The 24620-nt window shown below is 45.8% G+C and overlaps 1 protein-coding gene across 1 annotated transcript in view; it reads right to left on the bottom strand.

Moving 5' to 3' along the window:
• The window catches only part of TACC3 (transforming acidic coiled-coil containing protein 3), a 60014-nt gene that overhangs the window by 13509 nt on the left and 21885 nt on the right, over nucleotides 1–24620 (bottom strand). The window contains exons 5-11 of the mRNA XM_068275802.1: nucleotides 14517–14580; nucleotides 12841–13045; nucleotides 11147–11202; nucleotides 10900–11027; nucleotides 10724–10832; nucleotides 3707–3853; nucleotides 630–706 (exon numbers count right to left, since the gene is read on the bottom strand). Of these exons, the coding sequence (XP_068131903.1) occupies nucleotides 630–706; nucleotides 3707–3853; nucleotides 10724–10832; nucleotides 10900–11027; nucleotides 11147–11202; nucleotides 12841–13045; nucleotides 14517–14580 (786 nt within the window). The remainder of the gene's footprint in view (nucleotides 1–629; nucleotides 707–3706; nucleotides 3854–10723; nucleotides 10833–10899; nucleotides 11028–11146; nucleotides 11203–12840; nucleotides 13046–14516; nucleotides 14581–24620) is intronic.

Here is a 24620-nt window from a genome sequence, read left to right as displayed (position 1 = left end):
ATTCAGATACTACTGCAGAGAAATAGACCAGCAGGGCTGCCAGGCAACTGGTATTGATTAAAAGGAAGTTCTGCGCCTGCGCAGTAGAGCCCGGAGGACGACGTCAGTGGGACGCAGAAGTTCCGGGCCTTGGAGCGCAGAAGAGCCCGACCTGGCAGCCGGCCTGGCCAGGTCGGGTCGGCCACCGGGAGCCTGCGGAGCGGTGGCGAGGGCACCTCCTGCCTGCCACAGGCTGGAGGAAGCCCCAGGTAAGTGGAAATTGATTTCTATTTTCTTACCCACCCTCCCTGAACCTTCCCTTTAACGATAGTATGTTTAGACAGAAGTTCCCCTTTAAGTCCTCAATCCACCCTCTCCCCCTTTCTATTTTTTGTGATGACAAGTTATTGTTTCTAGTGAAAGCACTATGGGGTGGATAGAGCGAGTCAAAATACTACAACAGCCTCACCCAAAGAGGCTGGAAAAATGGATTCCTCTAATTGTACTTGCTACTGCCCAAGACTGGCCAGATAACCTAAGCTTGGGTACCATACTGATTCCACTAGAATAGGTATCCTATTGTATGAGCCCTGAAATGCTAGCTTCATGTAGGAAGCAAGGGACAAGCCATATTGGAAAATAATGCCTACCCCATCTCATCACATTCAAGGTAAAGTTTTTCATGCTTGTTCTTCCATTCCAAAACCTCCAATTCTTTCATTTGAACCTAGTGAAGGAAAGGGAAAAAGTAAACAGGTGGGCATACAGGAAGATCATTTTTATAGGAACCCCAATTTTTACACTATTCGCACTGCATAAATTGGGCACCACTGTAGGCTTCAACACATTTTAATTTAAATTGTGTATTTGTAGAGTAATTTGGGCACTGCAGTTTGGCTTTTAGTATAACCGAACTTCGGCTACAGTGTTGAGAAGGCTTTCTCAACCAGGGTTCCTTGGAACCCCAGGGTTCCTTGAGCACTCTGCAGGGGTTCCTTGGCATTTTACCCCATCGTGGGGAAGTATACTAGAGCACACTATAATAGGTGGTACTGTAACAAGAAGCACTAAATTGAGGGGTCTGGAGGCAGTATAATGAGTGGCATTGTAATGGGGGTAGTGAAATTAACAACCTAACCTACTATTAAAGACCATGCATCTTGAAAAATAAATGTAGGGGTTCCTTGAGACCAAAAAATTGTTTGCAGGGGTTGCTTGAGATCCAAAAGTTATTTGCAAGGTTCCTCCAAGGTAAACAGGTTGAGAAAGGCTGGTGTAGAGGAACTCCAGGTAGTGGTGCTTGATAGAAGCATAGATAGAGGGTTAGGTTAATGTTAAAGGACCACTATCGCGAAAAAAGTAGGCAGTTAAAAAAAATTTAACAGATGACAGGTTTTGGGCCAGTCCATCTTTTTAAGGGGGGTTCTCAGGGCTTTCTTTGTTTTCAACAGCATTTCCTGAACAACAGTTGCAAAATCTAACTGACATAATAGTGTGCAAGTGATTAGGGAGGCTGGCTGGTATCTTGCTATTTTGGCAGTTAAACTGCTGTTCAGGAAATGCTGTTGAAAACAAAGAAAGCCCTGAGAACCCCCTTAAAAAGATGGACTGGCCCAAAACCTATCTGTCACATTTTTTAACTGCCTACTTTTTTCGCGATAGTGGTCCTTTAAGTGAAGATGGGGAGGGCTAGTGTGAGGATAGAGAAAAATAAGGCGATCATGACACTGAAGTGAAAAAAAAAAAAAAAAAATGTAAAGATCTGAATGCATAGTAATTAGCAGAACATTAGTAGCAAAGAAAAGAGTCCTTTTAAAAAGGAGCAATTTCTATACAGATGACAGCTGGTAGCTGGGATCCATGTTCTGCAACAATGCTGTTTTGCCCATAGACCATCTGCTGTCTTCAGCATTTCAACTAGTAAAAAAAAAAACCATGCCCACTAGTCAGCACAACTACTATCATGCACATGCGTGCAGTTGGCCCCCACCTAGCACTAATTTCACCAGAGTAGTGAGTTTTGTGAGTCAATATAAAAAAGGTCCTGAAATGGCAAATTTAAACAGGCAGAAGGACAGAATTACATAAAACTAAAGAAAAGTAAAGTAAAGCAACTGGAGACAAAGTTGAGGAACTTCTCGGATAACCATTAGTGAGAGGGGGGTATCAGAATAAAATAGCTTGAAAAAGGAGAAACATTTTCAAAAACATACTATTAGCTAACATACCAAAAAAAGGTGTATGTATTGGTGAGTTGGGCACCGAATGACGGCTCTCCCTGCTGCCGCAAAACTCCCGTATACCAATAAAGAGACTCTGAAGCGAGAATCTCGCTTCAGAGCTCATAGTTAGCAGGGGCACGTGTGCCCCTGCTAAACCGCCGCAATAGCGCCGCTAAACGGGGGTCCCTTGACCCCCCAAACACCCCACTGCGACACTTGGTCGCAGACTTGGTCGCTCCTGGAGGCAGGGCTAACGGCTGCAGCCCTGCCTCCAGTCGCGTCTGTCAGCGGCGCATCGCCGCCTCTTCCCCGCCCCTCTCAGTGAAGGAAGACTGAGAGGAGCGGGGGAGAGGCGGAGATACGCGCTGACAGACGCGCGTGGGGCAGGGCTGCGGCGGTTAGCCCTGCCCCAACCAGGAAGCGCTCCCCCGCATTACGGAGGGGATTTGGGGGATCAGGGACCCCCGTTAAGCCGCAGGATAGCGGCGGTTTAGCAGGGGCACACATGCCCCTGCTAACTGAGGTCTGAAGCGAGATTTATTCTCGCTTCAGACTCTCTTTAAGCGTTAAATACAATTCCCCCTCCAAGTTGTAACAAATCGGAAGGAAATTTGGGGTCCGGCTACATTGCCTCTATGAGGCACCTGGTTTCGGGACACGGCGATAAGCGCCATGCGGCGAAACCACATTTTGTAGAAAAGACACCAATACAGCTGGCTGGCTTCATGCGTCCCATTGCACGGCAGCATTCTGCATTTGCGCAGCATAGGAAAATCGCTACAGCGCATGCACAGAACACTCCCAGCAACATGAGCCGGCATGGTAGCCTCCAACCTTCCAACTTTGAGGGGGGTTGTCGCTGCGCGCTGGAGGGCACAGGATGACTCCAGAGGGCTGCAAGAAGCCCCAGGTAAAGTTTGCCCATTGTAAAAGCTTTCTTCTGCCAGATTTACATTCTGACTTTTATCACATGGTGACATTTTTATTGCTGGTAGGTGATGTCAGTTGAAGGAGATGCTGCTTTTTTTGGCAGTTGAAAACAGCTGTTTCCCACAATGCAAAAAGGCTCCCATAGTGTGATGTCAGAACCATGGTCCTGACATCACACTGTGGGAGAGGTTTCACCACAATATCAGCCATACAGAGCCCCTTGATTATCAGTTTGAGAAAAGGAATAGATTTCTCATGGGAAAGGGGGTATCAGCTACTGATTGGGATGAAGTTCAATTCTTGGTTACGTTCTCTAAGCAATAGAGATCAGAAATGAATTTGCCCAGTTTATAGCAAAGTCAGACAGTTACAATGAGAGCAACTGGCAAGTACATCACAGAGGTTCCCGCCATTAAAGGATTCCACTGTCAGTACTTGGTGACAATCTTTCAATTCCAGCATTCCAATTCTCTGTTTTGATTGGGTCACATTAAGATGAATGGAAGTTTGCATGAAAAGCTGGAGTTGAAGCTTATCACAGTAATAATGCACATGAATCTCAGCAAGCGGCTTACCTCCTGCCTGACGCTCTCTATAGCGGCATCCATGTCCTTCTGGCTGTACTTCAGCACCTCCACAATTGCCCCCACATCAGCCGGCAGGAGGAAGGGGTCCTGAGCCGGTACTAGACCCGCACTGCCTGGGAGTAAAGGAGCCGAGTTCTGGGGAAGAAAGCAGAGGCCATTCAGACAGACCTGCGGAGCAAGTAACTGAACACCGCACTACCTGCTGTGCAAACAAAGATCTGCTGCCATGGCAACGACGACAAGGAAGTCACTAGAGCCGGAGACAGGAGACTCAGTGACAAGAGCAAACAGGAAAGCCTCGTCTTAAAGGGCATCAAGGCAGCACTTCCAGACACAACATTCACATACAAGGAAAGTTCTATCGGCGATTACAATTAGGATCAATTTACTTTAGATTAGGTCAGAACTTACAACATTTAAGTTTTTTTTTAAGTTAGCGTTATGATTTCCAGATTAAAGAGGAACTGTAACGACAAAACGGCCCCTGGGGGGTACTCACCTCGGGTGGTGGAAGCCTCCGGATCCCAATGAGGCTTCCCACGCCGTCCTCCATCTGTCAGGGGTCTCGCTGCAGCCCTCCGTGCAGCGGTGACGTAATATTTACCTTCCTGGCTCCTGCGCAGGCGCTCTGACGGCTGTCGGCTCCGAAGTAGGCGGAAATACCCGATCGCCGTCGGGTCTGCTCTACTGCGCAGGTGCAAGTTTCCGGCGCCTGCGCAGTAGAGCGGACCCGACGGAGATCGGGTATTTCCGTCTATTTCCGTGCCGAAAGCCGCCACGGCGCCCCCGCTGGAGCCAGCAAAGGTAAATATTGAAGCTACAGTCTGCTCTGTCGCCGGCTGTTCAGAGGGCTGCAGCGAGACCCCCGTGGGACAGAGGACGGCGTGGGAAGCCTCATTAGGATCCGGAGGCTTCCCCCACCCGAGGTGAGTACCCCCCAGGGGAGGTTTTTGTTGTTACTGAGTCTCTTTAAGGCCTTGTTCACTTTATAAATCAGAGGTGCTATCTCGCAAGCACTGAGCAATTTGAGCTTTTAGAAAAGTGCTTTTGCTGAGTGAACTCTGACCCAGAAATGATTAAATACAATGTGTTTATTCATAAAAGTGGTCGGGAAAAAATTGGTACATGTAGCGTGTTTGCGACTTCAAAGAAATCGGAACGCACACGTGAACACTCTCATAGGAAAACATTGCATAATCGCTTTTAGGGCGCTTTCTAAATGAGCCCTTAGGGTCTAAAAGCCGTGCAATTTTTTCACAAGCGTTTAGACCCCCATGTAAAAAAAAAAGATCTGCAGCAGCTCCTGCATATAAAACTCACTCAGGCACAGGATTACAGCTCTGAGCTGCGGATTTCCATCCCGTGCCAGATTTGGGATTACCGCTGAGGAGGTTAAAGGGGAACTGAAGAGAAAGGTATATGGAGGCTGTCATGTTTATTTCCTTTTAAGCAGTACCAGTTGCCTGGCAGCCCTGCTGATCCTCTGCCTCTAATACTATTTACCATAGCCCCTGAACAAGCATACAGCAGATCAGGTGTTTCAGTGGTTCAGATTTTAAAGTCAGATCTGACCAGACTAGCTGCATGCTTGTTTCTGGTTTTATTCAGATATAGATACAGAAATAGACCAGCAGGGCTGCCAGGCAACTGATATTGATTGAAAGGAAATAAACATGACAGCCTCCATATAGCTTTCTCTTCAGGTACCCTTAAGGGCCCGTTTCCACTAGTGCGGTGCGAATCGCTGGGAATCCACCGCTGACAAAATCGCATGCGGATGCGATTCCGCATGCGATTTTTGCCGCGATTTCGCATAGGCAGGCTATCAGCGATTTTAACCATGTCACTGCCTGGCTCAATGTACATTAGTTTTAGTGCGAATTCGCACGCGAAATCGCGGCAAAAACGCATGTGCGATTTCCCCTATTAAATACATTGCCTGCGAATCGCCTGCATTCCACACGCAGGCGAATTCTGCAGGCCCTACCGTGCAGAAAAATCCTGCACAGAAAAACGCACCAAAAAACTGACAAGTGGAAACAGTCTCATCCACTTGTATTAGTTATGCGAATCCGCATGCAGACAATGCATGCGGATTCGCTCTAGTGGAAACGGGCCCTCAAGAATTCACACAAATTATAAAGCACACCTGAAGTGAATGGGGTATGAAGACTGCCATATTAACCTCCTTGGCGGTAGGATTACTGCTGGAATTACTTCCTAAAAGCGGTACCATTTTTGTGATGGAAATTGGTTGTTTTCTTTTGACCTGTAATTGTTAGCAAATCGCACTAGTTAAAATTAGATATGAGTAGGTTATTGGTAAGAATTTTAACAATAAATAGACGCAACTACTTTTTTTTCATTGCAAGGAGTTATAAACTCTTACATTTTAATAATATACAACATAAAATTCAGACATTAAAATAAACAAGATCATAAACCCAGTACTGCAGTTAATTTAGCATGAAAGGGTAATGAAAATAAACTCACTTTTTTTGCATGAAACAATACAAATCTAAAACCTTTGCATGAAAAAATAATGCTAATCAGAAAAAAAAACTACTAATAAAGCTCCCGGGTGTGATAAATCTTGAAACAGGGGACTGGTCTTATTTTTTTGCCACTGCTGTCCCTCTGAGCAGCAAACACCACACATATAACTTGGTGTTGCCTTTTTTTTTCCTTTCGGGACGTATTCCACAAAGTGGTGTGCAATCAGGCGTTCTGGATTTACCACTCCAGCACCATGACGTCCAGGTCTCCTCGCCGCTGTGGGTGAACTTTGGTGTCTAGCAAATATGGACTCCACAACTTTCCAAATAAAGTCAGCATGAATCCCAGGCTGGTCGCTATATATTTTTTGAAGACCACATAGGAGTTCCACATTACTGCTCCAGAAGATGTCAGAATATTTTCTTATTTTTTTGGTGCTTCCGCATAGTTGGATAGAAGGTGGTCTCCTGGTCAGATTTGTCCACTCCTCCCATAGTGTTGTACTCCAACACACAAGTTGTGGTTTACGACCTCTTTCCCACCTCTTGTGTGGACCGTCACTGTGGTGGTATTGTGCACGGTGGCCATCAGACACGTCTTTTTTTTGTCCCGCCATCTCAGCGCCAGAATTTTGCCTTCTTGCCAGGCCACAAGGTCTGCAGGCTTCAGCTTTTTGGTGCCAATTGACGGTGCCATGTCGTGCCTGTTAGGCCTATTGCCGGGAATACACGGGTCGATCCGGCGCCGCATCAACCCCAGCTGAGTCCGCGCGGATCGATTGCCGCTCGTCCCCGCCGGTGCTTCCTAATCAGCGCTCGATTCCCTGCCATTGTCCACCGGCGGGGATCGAGCGGGCGGGAGTCGAGCGGCTTGATCGGGCCAGCTGAATACTATCAGCTGGCCGGATCAGCTGGTCGATGCACGGTACAGAAATGCACAGTGTATCCACAGCATTACTGTACCATAGCAATCAGTTCTGTGATGCACAAGGACCTCAATTAGCTCTGGAGAGGTATAAAAGTTGTCAGTTGTGACACAGTAGCCCTGATTTAGTAGTGGCTCGAGGAGTGTCAGAACAGTGGACGTGGCCAGATCATAGCTGCGGAAAGTCTCGCTAAATGTTGTCCTCTTTCCTGTGTAGATAACGGCATGCCATATATATCCAGACGTGGATTCACACAGACTAAGATTTTATCCCAAATCGTGCCCTTTTAGACGTGAAATATTGTATCCACCTGAACCGTCCCTTCTATGCTATGAGGCTTTCATCGATGCTTAGGTCTCTCTCAGGCACATAGGTCTGCTTGAAGTTCCTCATAAGTTGACTTACATCCCAAATTTTACGAAGTTTTGGTGCGGGATGTGCGTTTTCATCATATTCCTCATTCGTAAAATGTAAGAACTTCATAATCAAAGAAAATTTATATTTCGACATGACGGATCCAAAGAAAGGAGTAGCCAGTAAATGGTTGGTGGTCCAATACATTTTCTGCATCGTTTTCCCCACAACTCCTCGTAGGATGATTAGGCCCAGGAGCTGCCAAATGACATCGGAGGTCACTGGTTCCCATGGTCTGATTCTAGAACACCTCAGATGTGAAGTCGCCCTTTGCTGCTCTGTGTACCCGTTTGTCTCGGTAACAATTTTGTCGATGACATCGGCTGTCAGAAACAATTTCAGCTACGTCAAGGGGTCGTTGCCTTCCACCTCCAAACCTGGTGAACCAGTGAATGCGAATCTCGGTGTCAGTGCTTGAGGCGTACTGCAATCAAATGCGCACATCGCTGATATCAAGTGACAAATCCTCACTGCTGTCGCTTTCAGCATCAGATGATGAACTTTGCCAGGATTCGCTAACGCTTGCATCTAGTACGTCAAGTTCGCTGTCACTTTCCTGTAGCTGCTGTAGAACAGCTTTTGCTCTGGACGCACGCTTGAACGTCATGGACGCAGATCAGTGAAGCAGAGAGAATCAGGTCAAATCTCTGAAATCTCTCTGAGGCAGGTTTGTAACAAAGTGTAGCTTGTATGTAACTGTATGTGTAGTGCGTGTGTGAATTATTTTTATTTATTACTTTATTTTTAAGTTTTTTCATTCTTTTTCTTCATTTATTTTATTTATTTTTTATTCATTTTTTTTTACTAGTGCCGATCAAGCGCCAATGACGTTATCAGGCTGAGGCGAATCGATTGGACAAGGGAAAGGACAGGGAGAGCGATAATTGGACCGAGGGAGAGGACGGGAAGCCGCCGGAGCTGCAGCTGATGTCTCCTGCGGGAGATAGAGACTGCGGGGGGAGCGCTGATCCATGCTGGCCATGGAGAGGTGAGCTAGATTGCTACCCCGTGTCACACGGGGTTACCGCCAATTGCTGCGTCTTTCCACCCAGTCCCTCGTACGGGGTTACCACCAGGGGGGGGGGTTAAATACAACTGTAACGAGAGGGATAAGGAAGATGCCATATTTATTTCCTTTTAAGCAATACCAGAAGCCTGGCTGTCCTGCTGATCCTCTGCCTCTAATACTTTTAGCCACAAACCCTGAACAAGCATGCGGCAGATCAGGTGTTTGACATTGTCAGATCTTAGAAGATTAGCTACATGCTAGTTTCTGGTGTACTAGAGACACTACTGCAGCCAAATCGATCAGAAGTGCCGCCAGGCAACTGGTACGGTTTAAAAGGAAATATATATGGCTGCCTCCATATCCCTCGTTACAGTTGTCCTTTAACCACTTTGACCTCATTGACGTATAAAACCGGCGAGGACAGGCGTGCTCCCGCGGCCGATCGCGCGCGTGCACGCGCACTCCTGGCCGCAGATTCGGTAGCCCAGGAATCAATGTATCGGGCTATGGTGCCCGATCACGGATTCCTCTCCCCCGATGAAAAAGCGACAGCTTCTCTCGGAAGCTACGCTTTTTCTGAAGCTATGTCCCTCTAAGCGTACATTGTACACACAGTGACGTCATGTAAACAAACTCAAGATTGCCATCTTGTGGCCAAAAAGTAAAACTACAAGTAAAAGTAAAAAAACATTACAATACACAAATATTTCCCCAAACACTATTTATATCCCATCCTCCCAAAAATGCCCACATAAAATGTTAAATAAAAAAAAAAATAAAAAAAAAAAAAACAATTACTATAAAAAAAAAAAAAAAAACACAAATATTTACCTAAGGGTCTAAACTTTTTAAATATCTCTGTAAAAATGAAATATTTCTCTATTTTTTTTATAAGCTTGTAAATAGTGATGGATGCAAAAACGCAAAAAATGCTCTTTTATTTCCAAATAAAATATTGTCGCGATACATTGTGATAGGGACATAATTTAAATGGTGAAATAACCGTGACAAATGGGAAAATACAATACGTGGGTTTTAATTATGGAGGCATGTATTATTTTAGAACTATAATGGCCGAAAACTGACAAATAATGAAATTTTTCTTTCTTATTCTTACTGTTAAAATGCATTTACAGTAAGGTAGCTCTTAGCAAAATGTACCCCCCAAAGAAAGCCTAATTGGTGGCGGAAAAAACAAGATATAGATCAGTTCATTGTGATAAGTAGTGATAAAGTTATAGGCTAATGAATGGGAGGTGAACATTGCTCGGATGCATAAAGTGAAAACGACTGAGAGCTTAAGTGGTTAATTTCCTTTTAAACTATGCAGATTGCCTTCTTGCAGATACTCTTCTTGAAGACTTAGGAATCTTAGCAGAATCACCTGCATTTCAAAAAACATCCTTTTGCACATAAAAGTTTATAAGACAAAAAAAAAAAAAAAAATCTGTTTCCCAACGTGAATTTTTTGAAATTCACATCTTGCTGCATATTTCTGAAAAATGCATCTGAATCGCACATAACATTTTAATGCAGATGCAGAAGAGGTGTGTTTTCACATGCATTTTTGATGCACTTTTAATAAAAGAAATCTATATTTCTCCTTGGAAAATACTGAAAAATGCAAATGCACCAAGAATGAGAACGCATACAAATAAGCAAGATAAATGCAGAAACGCAAGATGCAAAGATCAGCAGCGCTGCCAGGCAACTGGTATGGTTTAAGTAAATAAATATGGCAGCCTCCATATAATGCAAAAGCACTGCAATATCTGAAATGTATCTTTTGATTAGTCTACAGCTGGAACGCTTGTATACTGTACTCCTAACCACGTGTATGCAGATTTAAATGCTATACATTATTCCATTTTCAATTGTATAACATGCTGAATGTACATTTTCTTCACAATAAAAAGGTACAGAAAGTACAAGAATTATTAACGGACCTCTGCTTAAACATTTTGGATTTCCCTCTATCAGCATTTAGGAGGCTATTTTGGACCATACCAATCTGGAGTACTTTGTGTTTACACAGTAGCAGAATTGGTTTTATTTTACACACAGGAAATAAATTACAAACAGTTCAGGTGCTGGAATGACAATAGTTGGTGACACCTGCAGGTACTGTGAAGAACAAAGCCTGTGTTCACACACTACTTACAGCCACAGTAAAAGTCCCCAGGAGATCGAGGCCTTTGGACTTTTCTTCATTTCCTAGGCTTGGGATAATGGGGTCACTGGGTTGAGGAAACACTCCGAAGAGGTCAGAGCTGCAATGGGAAGAGTTGTCAGATAGAGTTTCACATATCAGGACAGACAATATGGTGCAGCACTTACCTGCTTCGTAGAGGTAGATCGCACACCAGACCGCTGTTCACAGAACTCGCAGACTTCTTAGGAGACTCTCTCAGCAGTGGATCGAATTTCAGATACAGGGACTGCTTCCTCAGGGCAGAGTCTTTGAACTGAAAACACAAAAGCCTCTTGAGCTATGTACAAAACAGCAAAAGCCCATATGGTGCGGGACATGCAGTACATCAGACACTAACAGGTTAAGATATGCAGATGAAATCCAAATACTTACAGTAGTTGAGCCAAAGTTCTCAAGATAGTCAATTTCTATTGGTTGGTCAAATCCAACTACAAAAAAAATTAAGCAAATATAAGTATAGCTGCATTTCAATGCTGAAGCCAACCAAAAACCACTATAAAGTCCTGCTATCAGTCAATTTTGACTTCTATTCTCACCAAACTCTGAACCTCCAACTCTTCCAAAGAGGTCTTCAGGCTAGCCCCTCCAAGATGGCAGCATATCCCACCATTTCAGGCATAAGCACTACGAGACAGTAATGGAAGCTGCCTTTGTCTGGCGCGTACATCGGATAGCAGATTAGCAACACTGCCAATATTTTGCCAACACTTCACCAAACCTACCTCTCTCACTGACGCTTCCTCTACCTACTGAAACTAACCACCCCCCTCAGCTGCTGCTACAATTAAACCTCCTGCTCCCCTACACCGAACACTACCCATCCTTGCCTGCACGTTCGTACTATCGGCTGCAACCCAAGCACCCAAATGACATACTGGGCTCGCTGTAGCTGCAATTATCACTGTTGCATGAAGTTACCCAGGCATGCAGACTACTGCAAACATCTGTGAAAGATAGGTGGCTCTCAGGAGCTCAGTGAATTCCAGCATGGGCCTGTGACAGGATACCTCAAGGTGGTACACCTTCATACAGCATAGAATACAATTACAGGTAGTCCCCGACTTACGAACGCCCGACTTGCAAACGACCCACCGATACGAACGGCATGGATTCTGTGTTTCCATTGGAAAAAAAGTCCCAAAAATGTTTACAAATTTGACTTAATTTTTTTAAATCAATTTTATTAAACAAGAAAAATTGGCTTTAATATTTGTATAAGCATGTACAGAATGCAAATGTGACACAGAGGGGGACACTGGAGGCACAGGGGACAGAGATGGCACAGTGTTCCAACTTAAGATTCAGGTTACGAATGAACCTGCAGTGCCGATCTCGTTCGTTAACCGGGGACTACCTGTACGGACACGGATAAACGACAAGAATTTTGCTAATTGTAAAGCCTGGTACACACTTTACAATTTAGACAGTGTTTGGCCAATCATAATTGTAAAGAATAAGCAATTTTATTACATTTTCAGCACAGTTCCTGTTTAACAGCACAAGAGATGAGCATTATCAAAAGAATGATCAGAAATCAGATCGGAGCTGTCAGAAATAATCAGTTTGACCCATTTGATGGGATATTGCATGGGATGTACCAGGCATAAAAACAATCCCCCCCCCCCCCCCCCCCCCCCCCCCCCCAAAAAAAAAAATTTGCTTTCTTGAAACAGAAAGAATTTGTGACAATTCAGGTTGGAGTGAGCTTGACATGTCTCCCAGTGCATCACTGCTGAATATATGCAAACATACTTCTATTGACCACTAGAGGGGAGAATTAAGAAAGCCACAATTTTATCCAATAATGATAGTTCTGTATCCCATTGCATCCTGAAAGATTTTTGTCAAGAATCGTTAATAGTTTCCGACATGTAGATCTGTTTCTGATCGAGAAAAAGGATCGATTTTGCACAGCTATCAGAAAGTTGATCCCTTTATCGATCGTGAGCAGTTGACATGTACACATGATACAACCTCCCATCCAATCACCCGATCGGCTGAAAATTGCAGCATGTTCCCAGCATTACACAGTTCAAGCCACACATTAAACACCCCAAGGAGCTTACACTCTGTAGCCGGCTTAAACTCCTCAACTGAGGTAAAGTCAGCGGTGAGATCAGTTTGGGAAGTTGTGTTGAAGTCCACATCTAATACTCCCAACCGAGAGTCGAAGTTGGCCTTTAGATCTGGCAGACCATCAAGCTGGAAGGGTTTAGCTTCAAGGATACAAGTCTTGTCCTCACAAAGTGCATTTATGTCAGTGTTCACTACCTGGTAACAGAGGAGGGGACACAGTAAGTGGAATGGCTCACACAGATGTCCGGGTTACAGAGGAGGGGACACAGTAAGTGGGAGGGCTCACACAAATGTCCGGGTAACAGGAGAGGGGACACAGTAAGTGGGATGGCTCACACAGATGTCCGGGTTACAGAGGAGGGGGCACAGAAAGTGGGATGGGCTCACAGAAAATCCGTGTTACAGAGGAGGAGACAGTAAGTGGGGGGCTCACACAGATATCCGGGTTACAGAGGGGACACAGTAAGTGGGGGGCTCACACAGATGTCCGGGTTACAGAGGAGGGGACACAGTAAGTGGGGGGCTCACACAGATGTCCGGGTTACAGAGGGGACAAAGTGGGGGGCACTCACATAGACATCCGGGTAACAGGAGAGGGGACACAGTAAGTGGGGGGCTCACATAGATGTCCGGGTTACAGAGGAGGGGACACAGTAAGTGGGATGGCTCACAGATGTCCGGGTTACAGAGGAGGGGACACAGTAAGTGGGATGGCTCACAGATGTCCGGGTAACAGAGGGGACAGTAAGTGTGGGGGGGGGGGGCTCACACAGATATCCAGGTAACAGAGGAGGGGACAGTAAGTGGGGGGCTCACAGATGTCCGGGTAACAGAGGGGACAGTAAGTGGGGGGGGCTCACACAGATATCCAGGTAACAGGAGGGGACACAGTAAGTGGGCTGGCTCACACAGATGTCCGGGTAACAGAGGAGGGGACACAGTAAGTGGGGGGCTCACACAGATGTCCGGGTTACAGAGGAGGGGACACAGTAAGTGGGGGGCTCACACAGATGTCTGGGTAACAGGAGGGGACACAGTAAGTGGGGAGGGCTCACACAGATATCCGGGTAACAGAGGAGGGGACACAGTAAGTGGAATGGCTCACACAGATGTCCGGGTTACAGAGGAGGGGACACAGTAAGTGGGGGGGGCTCACACAGATATCTGGGTTACAGAGAAGGGGACACAGTAAGTGGGATGGCTCACACAGATGTCTGGGTAACAGGAGAGGGGACACAGTAAGTGGGATGGCTCACACAGATGTCCGGGTTACAGAGAAGGGGACACAGTAAGTGGGAGGGCTCACACAGATGTCCGGGTAACAGGAGAGGGGACACAGTAAGTGGGAGGGCTCACACAGATGTCCGGGTTACAGAGGAGGGGACACAGTAAGTGGGGGGGTCACACAGATGTCCAGGTTAGAGAGGAGGGGACACAGTAAGTGGGGGGGGTCACACATATCTGGGTTACAGAGGAGGGGACACAGTAAGTGGGAGGGCTCACACAGATGTCCAGGTTAGAGAGGAGGGGACACAGTAAGTGGGAGGGCTCACACAGATGTCTGGGTAACAGGGGAGGGGACACAGTAAGTGGGATGGTTCATACAGTTGTCCGGGTAACAGAGGAGGGGATGTCAGACTGATCTGCAGCTACCGAGTGACCTCACCTTGTTTTCCTGAGTGTTCTCCTGACCGTTTACGCTCTCGTTGCAGGTGAAGTCTTGCAGAAGCCTGTAACCACAATGCAGGGATGAATACAGATCTGTGATCTTTATCCTCAGTAGATCCCTCCCTGTACATATAAAGTCTAAACATAAATAGAGCTTTAGAAATATTCATGTGTTAAAAGGAACCTGAAGCAAAAAGTATACAAGGCTGCCATATTTCCTTTAAACAATACCAGTTGCCTGGCTGCACTGCTTATCTATGTGGCTGCAGTAGTGTATGAAGTACACCAGAAACAAGCATGCAGATAATCTTGTCAGATCTGACAATGTCAGAAAACCCCAGCTGCTTACCTGTAGCCGTGTTTCGGCGAGTCCTCCAGGATGGCTGCTGCTGAGATATTGCTTGTCCCTCCCCGAACGGAAACACCTGTAAGAGTAATCAATTTAAAAGAACCCGCCCTTATATAAGGACTCCTCCTCCCTCACCAACTCAGTTATTAAGAGTATATCACCTTTAACATAAATCAAACTTAGCAACTATATTACAATAGGGATGGGAACTAGGCAGCCATCCTGGAGGACTCGCCGAAACACGGCTACAGGTAAGCAGCTGGGGTTTTCTCCCATCGTCCTCCAGGATGGCTGCTGCTGAGACCAGCAAGAAATTTTCATTAGGGAGGGATGATGGCTTGTAATACTTTCTTCCAAAAGAAACTCTGAACCTGGCTTAACAGTAGTTCAACTCTGTAGCGTTTCACAAAAGTTGTGTGTGACGACCAGGTAGCTGCTTTACATATCTGTTCCAGGCTTGCTCACGACCTCTCTGCCCAAGAGGCTGCCAAGGATAGAGTAGAATGTGTCGCAATTCTAGTATGGAATATTTCCTGCGATTCCCTGTAAGCCCAACCTATTAGCTCCTTAACCCGTCTAGCTATGGCGCTTCTTGATGCCTGCAATCCCTTTGAGGCTCCCATATATGATACAAATAAATGGCTAGATCTTCTCCACCGAGCTGTCCTTTCTAAATAAACTATGATAGCTCTTCTCACATTAATCTGTTTCACTGCTCCTCTAGCATCCTGCGGCTTGGGAGAAGAAGACGGTAAAACAATCTCCTGTGAACGATGAAAGAAGATGAAGAGATCTTTGGAAGATAGACTAGGTCAGGTCTGAACACAATTCTGAATGAATAACCATATCAAAAGGACGTTAATGGATAGTGCCTGAATATCCCCAATTCTTCTAGCTGACGTTATTGCTACTTTTAATGTTAGATTCTTTAAAGGGGTCTGAGCAATAGGTTCAAATTTATCAGAAGTCAAGAAATTTAGAATTAAAGATAAATCCCAATGGGGAACTAATTTCCCTGGCATTGGTCGGAAATTCGCTACTGAAAATAAGAGTTAACAAAACCCTTCTTAGACAATTGTGTATGAAGAAAACCCAATAAGGCCGATATGTGGACTCTTAGGGCGCTTACCTTCAGCCCCATATCAATTTCACTCTGTAAAAATTCCCAAAATAATCTTAAGGTCATCCGTCTGTATATTATTCCTTTCCTTTCAGGAAGAATATGCGTTCCGAATTTTGCATATTTCCTCGTTGTGGAAATCTTTCTGCAGTTAACTAAAGTAGATGCCACCTCTTTAGAAAACCAGTCTTAACCAGGATTCTTTCCTCAATGCCCAGGCTATCAACTTTTACATCTGGAGAGTAGGGTGAACATTTGACCCCTGAACTAACAGGTCTTGTCTTTCCCAGATGCCATGGGCCTTTCAGGACTAGAGACAACAGATAAGGAACCATGCCCTTCTCAGCCACCAGGGACCTATGAATATCACTGTTGCCCTTCAACCTCCATCTTTCTCAGCACCTTGGGAGTGAAGTTGAATGGTGGAAATGTGTAGAGGAGACCGCTCAGCCAGTCCACTAATAACTCATCCAATCTGTTCCCTGACACCGATGGGTGGAGAGAGCAGAAATCCTCCACCTTCGTATCAAAAGGTAAACAGATCTGAACCCAACGCAAAGGCAAAACAGATCTGCAACACATGAAAAACATTTCAGACAAACGCCAAAGCAAAACCGATCTGAGACCAACGCCAAAGCAAAACCGATCTGAGACCAACGCCAAAGCGAAACCGATCTGAGACCAACGCATAAGCGAAACCGATCTGAGACCAACGCATAAGCGAAACCGATCTGAGACCAACGCATAAGCGAAACCGATCTGAGACCAACGCATAAGCGAAACCGATCTGAGACCAACGCATAAGCGAAACCGATCTGAGACCAACGCATAAGCGAAACCGATCTGAGACCAACGCATAAGCGAAACCGATCTGAGACCAACGCATAAGCGAAACCGATCTGAGACCAACGCATAAGCGAAACCGATCTGAGACCAACGCATAAGCGAAACCGATTTGAGACCAACGCATAAGCGAAACCGATTTGAGACCAACGCATAAGCGAAACCGATCTGAGACCAACGCATAAGCGAAACTGATCTGAGACCAACGCATAAGCGAAACTGATCTGAGACCAACGCATAAGCGAAACCGATCTGAGACCAACGCATAAGCGAAACCGATCTGAGACCAACGCATAAGCGAAACCGATCTGAGATCAACGCATAAGCGAAACCGATCTGAGATCAACGCATAAGCGAAACAGATCTGAGACCAACGCATAAGCGAAACAGATCTGAGACCAACGCATAAGCGAAACAGATCTGAGACCAACGCATAAGCGAAACAGATCTGAGACCAACGCATAAGCGAAACAGATCTGAGACCAATACAGATGCTAAACAGGTCTAGAACCAAAGCAAAATGCAAAATAGATCTGAAACAAATTCAAAGCTAAACAGATCTGACACCAATGCAAAAGCAAAACAGATCTGAACTAACGCAAATGCAAAACAGATCTGAACTAACGCAAATGCAAAACAGATTGGATACCAATGCAAAAGCAAAACATATTTGAACCAATGCAAATGCAAAACAGATCTGACACCAATGCAAAAGCCAAACAGATCTGACACCAATGCAAAAGCCGAACAGATCTGACACCAATGCAAATGCAAAACAATCTGAACCAATGGAAATGCAAAGCAGATCTGACACCAATGCAAAAGCAAAAGAGATCTGAACCAATGAAATGCAACAGATCTGAACCAATGCCAATGCAGAACAGATCTGACACCAATGCAAATGCAAAAATAGATCTGACACCAATGCAAATGCACAACAGATCTGAACCAATGCAAGTGCAAAACAGATCTGAACCAATGCAAGTGCAAAACAGATCTGAACCAATGCAAGTGCAAAACAGATCTGAACCAATGCAAGTGCAAAACAGATCTGAACCAATGCCAATGCAAAACAGATCTGAACCAATGCCAATGCAAAACAGATCTGAACCAATGCAAATGCAAAACAGATCTGAACCAATGCTAATGCAAAACAGATCTGAACTAATGCAAAACAGATCTGAACCAATGCAAATGCAAAACAGACCTGAACCAATGCCAATGCAAAACAGATCTGAACTAATGCAAAACAGATCTGACACCAATGTAAATGCAAACCAGATCTGACACCAATGTAAATGCAAACCAGATCTGACACCAATGTAAATGTAAACCAGATCTGACACCAATGCAAATGCAAAACAGATCTGACCAATGCAAACATATCTGAACCAATGGAAATGCAAACAGATCTGACACAAATGCAAATGCGAAACAGTTCTGAACAAATGCAAAACAGATCTGAACCAATGCCATTGCAAAACAGATCTGAACCAATGCAAATGCAAAACAGATCTGAAAGAAAAAAGAACTCCTTGAAACTACCAGAGTTTCACTTCCTGAAAAGTTCTATTTCTCATTTACATAGATTGTCAATCACCATCGCTCCAGTTCAGGCTTGACCAATCTTATTATAACCCTGGGGAAACATACTGCCGCAATGGCAACAATTCCCCTTCACTCATGCTTTGCACCCACTGTTACATTGCATGGACACAGAGGATAGGCGAAAATATAAACCATACAAGGGAAACCACTAACAATCAATCATGTAAGTGCATATTCCTGCAAACAATCCTCAGTCTCTACAGCTAGTATAGGTTTACTGCAAACCTAACAATCAAAAATGGGAAACCAATAACTCCCTGAAACTGCTCAGGGATTCCTTATTACCCTGAAAGTTTCCATTAGCTGTTTATGTAAATTGTCAACCACTAGTTACCACAGATTTCGTGCAGGCTTGACAATTCTTTGTTATATTGCTGGGGAAGCCCAATGTTGCAGTAGCAACATTTCTAAGATATTAGCTTCTCCAACCCTATCCGATACCCCCTCTGCTTTGCATGCACTTAGCTTGCTAGGTTATAGAGGGAAAGGGAAAAGGTAAAACACACAGGAAATCACACTGCAATCTCACCATAGGAGTGTATATTCCTGCAAAAAATGCACCATCAGTGCACTCACCTTGCTGCTGGAACAGGCTGGGATGCCTATTGTCTGTGATCCCATCTTCCAGCATAGTGGAGAACGTGAGGAGCAGTTCCATTTCTTATCATGTAATCTAATGTTACACTTTTGGCATCTCTATCTCTCAGGCTGTTGCTGTGCAAGTTTTGCAAAACCGTGAAAGAAGAGTCACTGCTCAGAAAACATTTTGCTAGAGGTATTTTTAGATAGCAATCGTTTTCTCATATATGTACCTGTGCCAATTCCTCCGAGAGAGAGTCTCGGTCGGGCATCAGAGGCTGCTGTTGCGGAGGACTGCTTCTGCTCCATGGCAGCGTCGCTGGCGTCCCACGTGTAGAGAGCGTGGAATCCGCGCTTCTCTTGGCTTCAGAAGACACCGCCCCACTTCCTGTCTTCATTGGCCAAACAGCGGCTAGCAGAAGTGACACCTGCGGGACCAGGAGATCCTATGTCATAACTTCTGACATCTCTAGCTGCTCTGTAACACATGGACGCAGCAAGAAGGGCGGTAATGGCGGTGATCCTTTTGGACAACCTGCAGCCAGGTAACATTCCGCCCCCACCGCACACAGGTTAAAACTGGGGCATCCTACTCACAGTTTCCACCGCCATCCAGGAAAAAACCCCTGCCTGACAACATAGGCGCCCCAGGCAAACCTATGCCTTAAAACAAGAAAGGTCTACAGGTATATCCTCAGGTGATGGGAAACAAACAAAAACTGAGTTGGTGAGGGAGGAGGAGTCCTTATATAAGGGCAGGTTCTTTTAAATTGATTACTCTTACAGGTGTTTCCGTTCGGGGAGGGACAAGCAATATCTCAGCAGCAGCCATCCTGGAGGACGATGGGAGAAACACCTGATCTGCTGCATGCTTGTTCAGGGCCTATGGCTAAAAGTATTAGAGAGAGGATCAGCAGGGCTGCCAGGCAACTGGTATTGCTTTAAAGGAAATAAAGGCAGCCTCCATATGCACTAGACCAGGCATGGGCAAACTCGGCCCTCCAGCTGTTACGGAACTACAAGTCCCACAATGCATTTGTCTTTATGAGTCATGACTGTGGCTGTCAGACTCCTGCAATGCATTGTGGGACTTGTAGTTCCTTAACAGCTGGAGGGCCAAGTTTGCCCATGCCTGCACTAGACCCAATAGAGCAGTGTTTCTCAACATTTTATTGGTATGTACCCCTTTTAAAGCCCAGTACTCTCCAAGTACCCCCTGGCATAGTAAACATCACAAGTACCCCTTGACAAATATATATTTAATTGTAGTACTTGATAATTGGTTCTAAGCTATTTCCAAGCATTTACTATTGCTTTTAATCAGCTAAAATACTAATTTGGTGTTTAAATAAGATTTATCATTTTCTAACACTCTAAAGTTGTTATTCTTGGTTAAGTATATGAAGCCCGAGTACCCCCTGGAACCATCAGAAGTACCCCCTGGGGTACGCGTACCACACGTTGAGAACCTAGGCAATAGAGCACACCGGCCCAAATCAGCATCCTGTGCTTCAATGCAAGGGGGTGGGGAACAAGGTGCAACTGTGGGACCAGCACCGAGGAAATTTCTATTCTTTAGGGCCCGTTCACACTGCACGCGTTTCCAGCCGCGTTTTGGAAACGCGTGCAGGTGGCCAAAACGCACGACATCAGACATTGCATAGAGTGCAATGTCTGATGTTCACACTGCATGCGTTCCGGACCTGTGCGGTCCGGGAACGCATGCTGCACGCAGATTTTGCAAAAACGCGTGGCTGTCCCATTCACTTTTCAGTGATGGGATCAGCCACGCAACGCACACAAACGCGGATGGCCATGCGTTCGTACGCGTTGCGTTCCGCACGCATGGCCATCCGCATTTCTGATCTGAACGGGCCCTTCCATAAAGCTATGCTGCAGGACATAACTGGTAACCAAGTACTTCAAAAATTAGTTTGACCTCAATAAAAAGGCACCTCTACAGCTCTTCCACTAGGTGCCTACACAGGACTAGTGTTGAAGTGTTTGGCATTGCTTGCATCCGGAACACTGCTGCAAATGATTAGAGGCAGAACTTCAATCTTGCATAAGCACACAATGGCTGGGGACATTAACTCACCCTTGCTGCCAATCGCGTTCCAGGTCTCCGATACTTCCCTCATCTGGCTATGAAGGAGGAAGTATTACAGAATTGGAATGCAATGTGGAGAGCAAGGGGCAGAGGCAGTGACCTAGTGCAACTTGATGCCCACAACAGTGGTGCACATATGCAAGATTCAAGTTTTGATCCAAATGTTTTGAAATGCTAACAACTACACAGGACTAGAAATGGGTCAATGCAGTGCCAAGATTTCTAGCTTGCATGCATGTTTCTTGCTAACTGATTTAGACAAATGGGTCCTAAAAATTCCTATCACAGATAATCCTCCACAAGTCTGAGACTTCTCAATATGATCAATGTAAGACTAAGGAAGCAGGAGGAAATAAATTACATTTTTCCATCTGGCCTAGACATGGTGGCCCACCTGTGTGTTCTGGTCAATTTTAAATAGATTTACATATATATGTGTTTGTATTTTGGTCATTAATAAAATTTGTACTTTTATATATAATTTATTTCCTCCTGCTTCCTTAGTCTTACATTTCTTGCTAACTGCATACAGCTTGTAACCAAGTTCATTACAATGCACTTAAAGAGAACCAGAGGTGGGGTTCTAAGAATGATATCTGCACACAGAGGCTGGGTCTGCCTATACCGCCCAGCCTCTGTTGCTATGTAGTCTCCCCCAAGGCCCCCCCCTGCGCTCTGCCCCCATAAATCACAGCCGCGCTGTCGACGCGCAGCAGGCTATGTTTAACTATGTAGTGTCACTCTCGCCGCTCCCCCCGCCTCCTGCATAGCTCCGGTCCCCGTCCATGTCCCTTCCCTCCCCATTGATTAGAGGGAAGGTACGTGGGCGGGGACCAGAGCTATGTAGGAGGCGGGGGGGGGGGGGGGGAAGGGGGGAGCGGAGAGAATGACACTACATAGGTAAACCACTACATAGGTAAACACAGCCCGCTGCGTGTCAACAGCGCGACTGATTTGTGGGGGCATAGCAGAGCGCAGGGGGGGCCTCGGGGGGACACTACATAGCAACAGAGGCTAGGCTGTATAGGCAGACCCAGCCTCTGTGTGTGGATATTCTTAGAACCCCACCTCGGGTTCTCTATTACCGCTGGAAGGCACCGCTCAGGCCCCGCTGGGACAATTTTTTATTTTTTTTATTTTTTCTTAAACACGCAGCAAGCACTATGCTTGCTGCGTGTTTACACCGATCGCCGCCGCTGATGCGCCGCTACCCGCCGCATTATATAAACCCCCCCCGTGCGCAGCCTGGCCAATCAGTGCCAGGCAGCGCTGAGGGGTGGATCGGGACTCCCGATGAAGTCTTCACGATCGTTGCCATAGCGACGGGGAAGCCCTAAAGGAAATCCCGTTCAGAACGGGATTTCCGGATGGGCTTGATCGCCAGCAGCGATCGGAAGGATGGGAGGGATGCCGTGGGGAGGGGGGAATCATGTAGCTAGCGCTAGGCTAGCTACATGGTTAAAAAAAAAAAATAAATGCTGCGCCGCCACCCTGGCGCATTTAATAGGACGCTAGTGATGTTAAGGGTGTAAAGCCCCCGCCCAAAAAAAAAAAAGTTTACACTCACCTATGGACAGGGAAGGCTCTGGATCCTATTGAGCCTTCCCTGTCCTCTTGTTCCAGCGAGTCACCCACGTTAATTTGTCGCACTGTGCATGTGCCAGTCAACAAGTGCTTCCAAAGCCTCCCAAGGACTTGCAGACATGTATTTCACCAATTGGTCGAGTACACACAATGGCGATCATTCATAAAGCATTTCCGCATGCGGAAATGCTTAAAAAACAGCTGACTTTACCGACCACTCGGCAAGTTCGGCATTCATAAAGGCTCTTTCCGCATGAAAAGCTGACACTACCGAGCAGAGTGATAAATCACCGCCTTGTGCGGTTATTTTTGTAACAAATGTAACAAAATGTTAAGTCATAAAGATCACCGAAACGGTATGTGGTCGGGAAATACAGCTCCCTCTGATGTGGCGATAACCATGTAAGGGAATAGAGAGACAGACCTCCCAGGCAGCTGCAGTAGAGCGGAACACTGAGAAATGCATCAACTCCGCAGCTTCCTGTGTCTCCGCAAGCCTACCGACAGCCTAGTTCGGGGAATCTCCGCAGTGCTATTGCACCTGGATACTTTATGAATGAGCAGCGGGAAGTCTAAAATTCCGCCAGCGGGGTTTTCCTGCATAGATTTACTTTACCGACAACAGTTTTATGAATGATAGCCATTGAGGGCGAAAAAATTAGTAGGAGAGCAAAAGACGACGTAGAAGGCTCTATAGGATTAAGAGTCTTCCCTGTCCCTGGCCAAGAGTGACCTTTTTGGGGGCTTAACACTAACTGCTTGCCAACCGCGTCATGCAGATGGGCATGGCCGTGGTGGCAGCCACAGGACCGCCTAAAGCAGATCAGCGTAAGGTCCTTGGGGCTAGCAGTGCAGGAGATAGTGCGCAGGCTTGCTCGCATCTCCTGTTGGCAGGCGGAGCTCCACCTTCAGCCTCCAAGCGGCGATCGCCGCTCTGGAGACTGTTAGATGGCGAAACCGCCATCTAATTACCCGTACAGTGCTGCGAACTAAGGCAGCGCTGTACTGGGGACAGCCGTGTGACACAGCTGCCCCTGGGACACTAGAGAAATAAACACAGGGGGAGCGATCATACCCCACCAACAGAGAGCTGTTGGTGGGGAGAAAAGGGGGAGGAGTCACTTGTGTGCTGTGTTGTGCGGTCCTGCAGCTTGGCCTTAAAGCTGCAATGGCTTTTTTTTTTTTAAAGCCTGGTCTGTAAGGAAGGTGGGGGGGGGGGTTAAAACTGTGGTCCTCAAGAGGTTAAGTGCACTTGATTGGCCCAATTTCAAAAAGCATGCAAGCCGAAATTCTTAGCATCTTACATCTCTACACAGGACTGGGAAACTTTGGAGACTGTAGATGTGTATACAATTAACAGGTTCCAAATGTACTATATTCAAGTCAAACTTTTTCTGTGAAAGTTATGGAAAACCCCGGGGTCTAGGGAAGGATTTCAGAGATGAGCAAGATTTCACACAGCAATGCTATACTCTACATCCTAGGTTCTCAGTGTGTGGCACGCATACCCCAGGGGGTACCTTTGATGGTTGCAGGGGGTACTTGGGCTTGATATAATTAACCAAGAACAACAAATGTAGAGTTTTTAGAAATGATAAATCTTAAACAAAACTAGTTTTTTAGCTAATCAAAAGCAATAGTAATTGCTTAGATATTGTTCAGAACCAAGTATTAAATATCCATTTGTCAAGGGGTACTTGTGAGAATGTTAACAATGATAGGGAGTACTTGGTGAGTGCAGAGTTTTAAAAGGGGTACATACCAAAAAACTGTTGAGAAACAAATACATAATCTGCAGCAAACCACATGAAACCAGACTGGTGATAAAGATGCACACTATGCAGCCTTACCACCTCAGCAGTATTGCCAACCCAACCTTTAAATTACTGACACGTGAATTTTACAGGTC

Source organism: Hyperolius riggenbachi, chromosome 1 (genome assembly GCF_040937935.1).
Source record: "Hyperolius riggenbachi isolate aHypRig1 chromosome 1, aHypRig1.pri, whole genome shotgun sequence".
Lineage (NCBI taxonomy): Eukaryota > Metazoa > Chordata > Amphibia > Anura > Hyperoliidae > Hyperolius > Hyperolius riggenbachi.
This window is presented reverse-complemented; position numbering and strand designations above follow the sequence as displayed.